The sequence below is a fragment of the Carassius carassius genome, chromosome 13 (assembly GCF_963082965.1).
Source record: "Carassius carassius chromosome 13, fCarCar2.1, whole genome shotgun sequence".
NCBI classification, from domain to species: domain Eukaryota; kingdom Metazoa; phylum Chordata; class Actinopteri; order Cypriniformes; family Cyprinidae; genus Carassius; species Carassius carassius.
In genome coordinates this window covers 10560903-10568994 of record NC_081767.1, presented here as the reverse complement: position 1 = coordinate 10568994, position 8092 = coordinate 10560903, and the positions used below count along the sequence as shown (strand labels likewise).

Here is an 8092-nt window from a genome sequence, read left to right as displayed (position 1 = left end):
CCAGTACAGTTTCTCTCAGCGACTCTACAATGTCTGCACACGTCGAACAGCTGCTCGAAGATCTCACCTTTGGAGAAAACTGATGATTTTATACTCTAAAAATGTAAGTATTACTATTCAAAAATGAAGATTACCCCATAATGAACTGCATCCTTTGCCCACCCCAACACTTACATGCAATAATAATGATAAATGCCAACCAATAATTATATACATTTTTTCCTTAAAATTACATTTTAGTAGAAGAAGCAAAATGTATTTTCTGTCGTGACATAGCTATACATGAATATACACTAATGCAGTTGATGTGATTGCATCAGTTTTCAGTCAAGCAATTAATACACGAATAGATAAAATATTTAGATTTTATTTACTGACAACAAGAAACATGTTTAAATGATTAAAAGAATGTATAAATGTTAGCATCACAATAAATGCATACATGTACAAGTCAACAACACATGAAACAAAGCTTCATTCAAACTTACTGTTCTAACAATCATGTATTTACAGATGGTGAACCCCACATCTTACTATCATCTCAACACAGCTGATCTGATTCTGCTGCTGCGCTGTGCTTCACAGTCTCACTCTTCTCAACGGGGATGTCGTTGAGCAACAGGATGAGGAAGACCATGATGTCGGCTCTCTGAACCACACAACCTTGAAGTGAGAGCAGAAGAACACGCATAGGACAATCTGACTGCGGTGTCTGCTCCAAACAATCGTGTGCCTGCTCTCCATGAGCACCACTACCTTTAAAACATTTAAACATAGTTTACAAGTACATGCATTAATTTATTATTTTTGTAGTGGGCTAAACCACTGAACTGGTTCAAAACCACCAGTATGTCTGTGAGCACGGCTGTTTTCTCCAGGTGGATTAGAGGATTGTAGGCCCCTGTAATAAGAGCACTGTCAATGACTTCAGATAAAAGCTCCATCACATTTTTTGATGATGCTTTTGAAGCTTCTGAAAGTCAGCCTTCATTTTATAAACAGAAACCAGCAGAACAAACTTTACCAAAATTAAATCCTCAGTGTCTTTTGGTCTTTCTCTAGATATTCTTGCTGCTCGGGCCACCGATGAGGAAGAGACCACAGCAGCATCTGGTCCTGGTGAGAGCTGGAATGATGGAGCATCTCATCCATATCTCTGGACCATTTCCGGATGCTGCAGTGGACTTCTCCATCCTCAGTGCACACACCAGTCTGCAGACATTTTCATAACCTACACAAATACACACACACACACACAATACAAAAAGTCATTACTTTATTCTTTTGTTTCAGGTATTTCCTTTTTTCCCCTTTCCTTGCAGGTCCTGCTCCACCACAAAAGATCTGCAGCAAATGCACAGAAATCAACAATAAGAAAAGTGCTTTTATAACTCTTTGAAATTACACTAATTAAAATGTTTCATTTATTTTTGTAGTGTACTTACACAAATCCTTTGATGGCAGCATTCCTTCATCAGTCACTCTACAGCAGATACACATAATCTGTTCCTGTATCATCCAGACAAGAGTCAGTCTCCTCTGTGATTTATCTGTGATATACTGCATCTGCATGTTGAGTTAGTAAATGATGTAACTCGCTTTTTATCCAACACAAATGTTCCTAAAATTATCAATATTGCAAATGGACAAATAAAATAGATAACCTGTGTTTAGTTACTGTATGTAGATTTGTTTGATTGCATGACTTACACTCATCTAAAGCAGTGTTGACAGCAATGAGTGAACTCAGATGCCTGTTTCATGTCTGTTAAATGTGCTCACCTGCGATACTTATCAAATACTATCCTGTCAGATGATAGACATTTAGTAATAGTCTTCAAGATGTATATATGGTTTATATAAATCCACTTTTGAGTCGTGTACTTAATGGAGCTCCCCTGTTAGTTATTCATTATAAAACGTGTTTTTACAGCACAATCACAAATATGCTATATTATGTAAGTAACAAACAGGGTTTAGATTAAGCCAGGATCAGGCCATGGCTCAATTAGTCTTGCCTGTGAAACCGGACAATAGCGTCTTTACACCTTTTGCTTATATGTTGCTGACTTTACACCTTAGATTTAATAGATTATTAACTCCAAAATCAATACCACTGTATGAAAATAACTTGTACTCTTAAATTTAAATAATTTGTTCGTGAAAAAAATATATTCTCACCATTGTAACTCACAGCAAGCCGTCATATTCGTCGTCTTCCCAGTTTAATGGCGGTTGGCATCCAGCTTATTGGTGCAATACCGCCCTCTTCTGTTCCGGAGTGTGGATCAGATAATATGTTTTCCTACTAAACGTACACATCACTCACATTGTTCCCTAACATTAATATCTACATACACTAGCGTACTCTTCAAATACAGTTTCTCCAAACGTGTTTATTATTTTAGGTAGTCATTATCACGATAATCCATGTCCAAGAGTCAATTTCCTCGGATGAGATGATTTTTATTCGTTCCTTATTTAACACGATGCTATAAACACACACTGACCTCATCGAGCTTTTATATTGGCACTTCCGGCATTTTGAATTTGCATATTAGCTAAATATTTAGTTTCAACCGAAACATTTAGATTCAACATTTAGATTTAGATTTAACATTTAGATTTTACATTTAGATTTAGATTTAACATTTAGATTGAACATTTAGATTTAGATTTAAAGCCCATCTTTCAAGTTGAAGATCCCTGTGAATGACCGTGTAGATAAATAGTGTAGGAATTTGACTTGCGTGAAGAAATTAATCATAAATGTGCATTAAAACAGTTTTTTAAAAGAAATTGTGAGTAAAATTACTTCCGTTGTGAAAAAAGCTCTGATCGGAAGTGACGCAACGGCCGGTAAACATCGTCTCTTCGTAAGGGAGTCAGACAGTGAAGAGGTTGCAGTAGGGATGAATGTCAACTCTTACGATGGGCCATTGCCGTATAATTACGAGCCGCCTAGGCGAGAGAGGGGTCAGGCAGAGTTAAGGGGAAGGGTAAATGGACAGAGGAGAGAGATAGAGTTGTGGTGTGAGGAGAATCGGTTGAGAATTGGGCAGGTGTCTTGGTGAGTGACCACAGGCTAAAGGTAATTGTGGCTAACGTCTCCATGTTTAACACATTGCAGTATCTTTAATAAATCATATTTAGCAATATTGCTGTCGACTTTGTTGTTTTTCAAGCATCCATGTAGATTGTCACCATTTATGCCAGCAACATGTGTCTTAAAATAATTAGTTTAGATCCCAGATTTTAAATGAATGTTGTAGGATGTAGGATATAGCTTACATTTGTGATGGTCAGCTAGTCTGGATAGGGATAGAAATTCTGTGCATTTCTACACAACACAGTTTATCGTGAAATTTTGTAGAAATTGCTAGCTGATTTTTAATCAGTAACTGCTTTTAGACCTAGGTGTCCGCATGTTCTGCTTCTGCAGATGTCAAGCGTTTGGGCCGTATATCTAAACAACATAAGCGGCCAGCTGGAATTCCGAACTTAGTCGGCTGTTATACTACTCACCTCTTAGTATTTCCGACATTATGTAAATGAGTTCACATGTACTGTGGAGTACGTGTATGAAAGCAGTTAGTCTTCCGGCTAGGACGGGAATATGCTGTTCATGTAAATACAGTCATTGTAACAAGGATATTTTATTGTCACGTGAAGGGATACTGGTTGTAAGGCATGCAGATAAATGCATCTAATTGACAGCCTATACTGTACAGGGGGTGTGTCTTTTTACAGTGCATATTTACCCAAGTTTTAGGAAGTAAGTAGTCTACATGTCGTTTCTTACAAGGTCTTACACCAACCATTAGAGTTACAAGGAGGGAAGGAGAGTGAGTTTATCTTAGCACATTTGTTTAACAGGTGCTTGTGTGGTAGATGTGAGGCTATGCCATCAGCAGTGGAGAGTGTGTGCTGTAGGGAGGTCGACATCTATTGGTCCCTTGTCCAAAACCTAGATCCCCCAGAAGACATTACCTGCCTCACACTCCATCCAGGGTTTGAAGCATCCTGTCTGAATCCTTTTGTGCTGCAGATAGCATACATGAACTTCAGACAGGAGCATGGCCCTCTTCAAGCCAGCAGACTAGAGTAGGTTTTGAGCAAAAATTATATTACACTGCAATTCAAAGAAACAGCTTTTCTACACCAAAATAGTAAATCCTGTTAAGCAGGTTTTTAAACTCAGTGGTTTCCATATACTTCCTATAAAAACAACTTTGGTGTTGTGTAGTACAGTAGAATATCAGCCAACAGGACATGCAATATTTACCATTGGAATTGTTTACTATGAAAACATGGTATGATCAAAATGTAATTATGTCCCAATCTACACCACAGGCAGTTCCGATACACAGCATACAGGCAGGTTGTCCGCTGGACGTACGGAATAATAGGCAGGAACATTAGGAAAGCCATACCTTCATGTGTTGTGTCAGCAATAAGGAGGCAGTTTGCAGAGGAGGGACAAACATACAAAGGTTTCCAGTGGCCCCGCTTGGAAGACGATTAATAAATCCATAGTGAAACAAACTGTACTGGTAAAATTGATCTTTTATTACATTTTAAAACGTGAGTGACGTGCGAGATGGAGGCTGACTGCCTCATCCATGGCAACCTTCTGGACGGAAGGGGTGAGGGGGGGCGGTGCAGCAGAGGACAAGACGGCACTGCTTTCTTGTAGGGCCTGTGGTGACTTGCAGTATTCCTCTACCAGAGAGACCATAGGATTTGTTGCGTATCCTTGAGGAGAGAAATGTTTAGAAAACATTTAGTAACATGGATGACTCGCATAAAAAAGTGAGAGATTCACACAAAAAAAGATATTGAAAAACTAAGTGAAACTACTAACCGTAAGATGGTTTCTCCTTGATGGGGTGGACTACCCAGCCACCTTTCCGAAACCGTGGGTAGCGAACAGCGTAGCGTACCTCACCCTCACTAGTTTGCGCTACATCTCTGTTGCCATTACTATTGTAATGTAAGGCTGCCAAGAGAAGTCTGTATGAGATAAGTAGATAGAACATTAGGTCTCCAAAGCTAACCCAATGCAGTGAAATGCAACAGAAATATATGACATTAATGTTTTCAGTTCAAATGGGTCTAAGACAATGACTCATATTTGCAATTATTTTTTTGCAAACAATATGTAATGCTGTTATCAATCTATAACATTTTGGTCTGCTATACAAGACTGCATTAGTTTTTAGCCATATTCATTCTGTCATAATTTCCTGAAATTGAAAAAAAAAAAAACTAATTTTATTAGTATCGATACTTTTAAGTGATAACACTACCTGCTGTACATCCCAAGAAAAGAAAAGCCAGTGTGTTTGGGAGCAAAGTGCAGAATTAGGGAATGGTAGGCCTCCAGGGAGAATGTCTGATGCTGAGGTGACAATTGTCGAATATCCTTTACCAGTGCTTTCCTGGCAGCTACACTCTCCAGTTTAGTGGCTGCTGGTGATCCTGAATAAAACGTATTCTGTCATATAATCTCTCGCATTTCATAACACAAGTAATTATAAGTACACATGGGGTTACGTATTGATAAAACCAAACTAAAATTTACAAGCACTGAAAAAAGTTTAGCCTCAAAACATTTGACATCTTTTAACATAGGCTATTATGTTGTACCTGGTTCCAGCCACTCCTTGTTTCTTGCCTCTCCTTCCAACGGTGGATGTGCGCAGCTGGTAAATGCAGGAGAGCTGTGTTCATGTATGTCCTGTACATGATTTATCATACTCTGCAATTTTGCCTGCATCTCATCTGGATCTCCTGTAGGGGTGGAAGATGCGGTCCAGTAGAGATGGTTGATAATGGCAGGCCTCCACAGCTTCAGATCCTCACAGTCCCTCTCTTTTGCAGCAGCATCCAGTGCTTTCTGTACACCTGTTCCAGAGCAGACAAACAGAGCAGAGCAAATAAATTATTAGGAAAGTGAATTTAACTACAAAAACAAGTCTGTTATATAGAACTACCAACATCACAATACATACTTTTCCCAATATGCCAGATGTCAAAGAAAAGCTTTGTTCCTTCTGAACACATTTTCTCACGTACCCACATGGCCACCTAAAACACAAATTGATTTTATAGAATTTATTTTGAGTGATACTGTGCCTGTCAATGCTGTTCAGCTTTAGATCTCTCCTAGCATCATTACCTGCCGATTTCTGTCTGTTATCAGAGCAGACACTTGCATGTCTTGGTCCATCAGGAACTGCATACTCCGCTTTAGACCCTCTAGCTCACACCAAGAGCTGCTTGGGACTTCTGAGCTCTGTAAAACCAACTGATTATTACTGAACAGTAACTGTAATATCAGTAACTAAATCAGACACAAGATTTCTGTGTGACATCAACTTACTTGGACAAGCTGAACATCCAAAACTTTGTTAATTCGATCCTCAATCAAGGAGTAGCTACCATACTTGGCACAGTGTCCAGGAGAATCTGATCTAAGAACGTCAAAAACAGTTACATTTATAGGTTAATGCAAAAACACATTGACCTGTTCTACATCAGTGACGTGAGCTGGACCATTCTACCTGCAGTCACCAGACAGGATCAATCCACCTCCAGTCTCCTTCAACTCCCTGATGATCCCACTCTGCTCATTCCTCCAGGCCTGCACGATGGTAGGGATAGTGTAATAGCCCTGATGGCGGAAAAAAGTGCCGGGACTTATGCACTGCACTCCAAACAGCTTCAGCATCCTGATTGTCTGAGTAGCCATGCAACCTGAGAAGTGGATGGCACCGCTGAGTAAAAGGTTGCAGGCAGGCATGTTTCGATGCACCTTCTCTTGGTTTTGCCAGTAACACTCATTGCCACAAGTTCCGCAGGCCTGAAAGATGATAGAAGATTCAATACTCAAGCAGCTTTAAGATGAGCCAGTAAAAAACCTGTATAGTTAAGACACAAATAATTAATATACACACTGTACATTCACAGACTATAATTCAGCTCCTAATAGACAGTTGACAATTAAGACATTACCTGCTTGACTTTTATGAAAGTTCCTTCCGGGTGCATTATGTGTCCCTGGGTTTCCCCACAGCATGCAGGGCAAACTGTGAACAAGGACAGCAACTGCCTCTGGCAAACAATGAACTTGTCAACAGCACTGAAAACAAGAAAAGGAAAACACACATTAATTCTGACTATGACATCAGAAACAGTTTCCAATTATAAAAAGGTTTTTACTTTGGGTTACTGAGAGATTCCAGCTCTTCTGGTTCCTCCTCAGAGGACTCTCTAAACATCTCCTCCCCTGGACTCCATGATATATCACCAGAATGGTTGACGATATCAGAAAATGATCATTCATCATCACTTTGTTCAGGACTGGCCAGTGGAGTTGATCTGCGATGCTCAAACCTTTCGGTTTGAGTCCCCACATCCACCATCTGAGGCTTTACCTGAACACCTTAGATGAAAGAGATTCATCTTAATAATTTTTCACCATTGTACATTCATTGGTAACAACACATGCACTATCTAATGCAACCCAGTAAAAAATTTATTTTTCTAACATTATGAAGTTCTTAATTTTTTATGTTTACTGTCTGAAAAGTGGAAATGACAAAATAGTAACCATGGAGATCATGAAAATTTTTGACGTAATCCTTATTTGTGATTGTTTATGGCATGTATGGTGAATGCTAGATATATAAGCTAACTACCTAATGAACGATGTAAACATCTTATGTTGCACTGTGATCCACGATGGACCAGTTCTGGCTCTGGGTCCATTGTAGAGATGTCTCCATCTCCATAAGGATCTGAAGTGGCAGTTGCACCCGCCCCGTCTTTGCCGGCAGCACTCTCTCCCAAAATCTGAAAACAGACCGAGATTACAACTTTGAACTCTAAAAAATGTAGTCCTTTCATGAAAATCCCCCATTCATGCATTATTTAAAAGACTGTTAATCTTTTCAAAATCTTTTTAAAGTACGTTAGTCCCGAGCTGCATTCCCTCGCATGTGATTTGTTGATACCAGCTTCGATTTGTCAAAGAAAACCAAGGCAAATCCGATTGAACTAAGAAAACTAATATTGTAAAGAATTACAT

The 8092-nt window shown here is 39.2% G+C and overlaps 2 protein-coding genes across 2 annotated transcripts; both read right to left on the bottom strand.

Annotated features, from left to right (window-relative positions):
- Nucleotides 1-4859: 4859 nt before the first annotated feature.
- Nucleotides 4860-6084, bottom strand: LOC132155478 (uncharacterized). Its single transcript, XM_059564284.1, has 4 exons — nucleotides 6015-6084; nucleotides 5650-5907; nucleotides 5310-5481; nucleotides 4860-5013 (listed from the first exon to the last, which is right to left on the bottom strand). The coding sequence occupies exons 1-4, from the start codon at nucleotides 6082-6084 to the stop codon at nucleotides 4860-4862; spliced, it is 654 nt and encodes a 217-aa protein (XP_059420267.1).
- Nucleotides 6085-6140: 56 nt separating this feature from the next.
- Nucleotides 6141-7419, bottom strand: LOC132155477 (uncharacterized). The gene is made up of 5 exons (XM_059564283.1): nucleotides 7225-7419; nucleotides 7018-7144; nucleotides 6567-6865; nucleotides 6386-6476; nucleotides 6141-6298 (listed from the first exon to the last, which is right to left on the bottom strand). Exons 1-5 carry the CDS (start codon nucleotides 7281-7283, stop codon nucleotides 6158-6160), a joined length of 717 nt encoding a protein of 238 aa, XP_059420266.1. The 5' UTR covers nucleotides 7284-7419; the 3' UTR covers nucleotides 6141-6157.
- Between the last annotated feature and the right edge of the window lie 673 nt (nucleotides 7420-8092).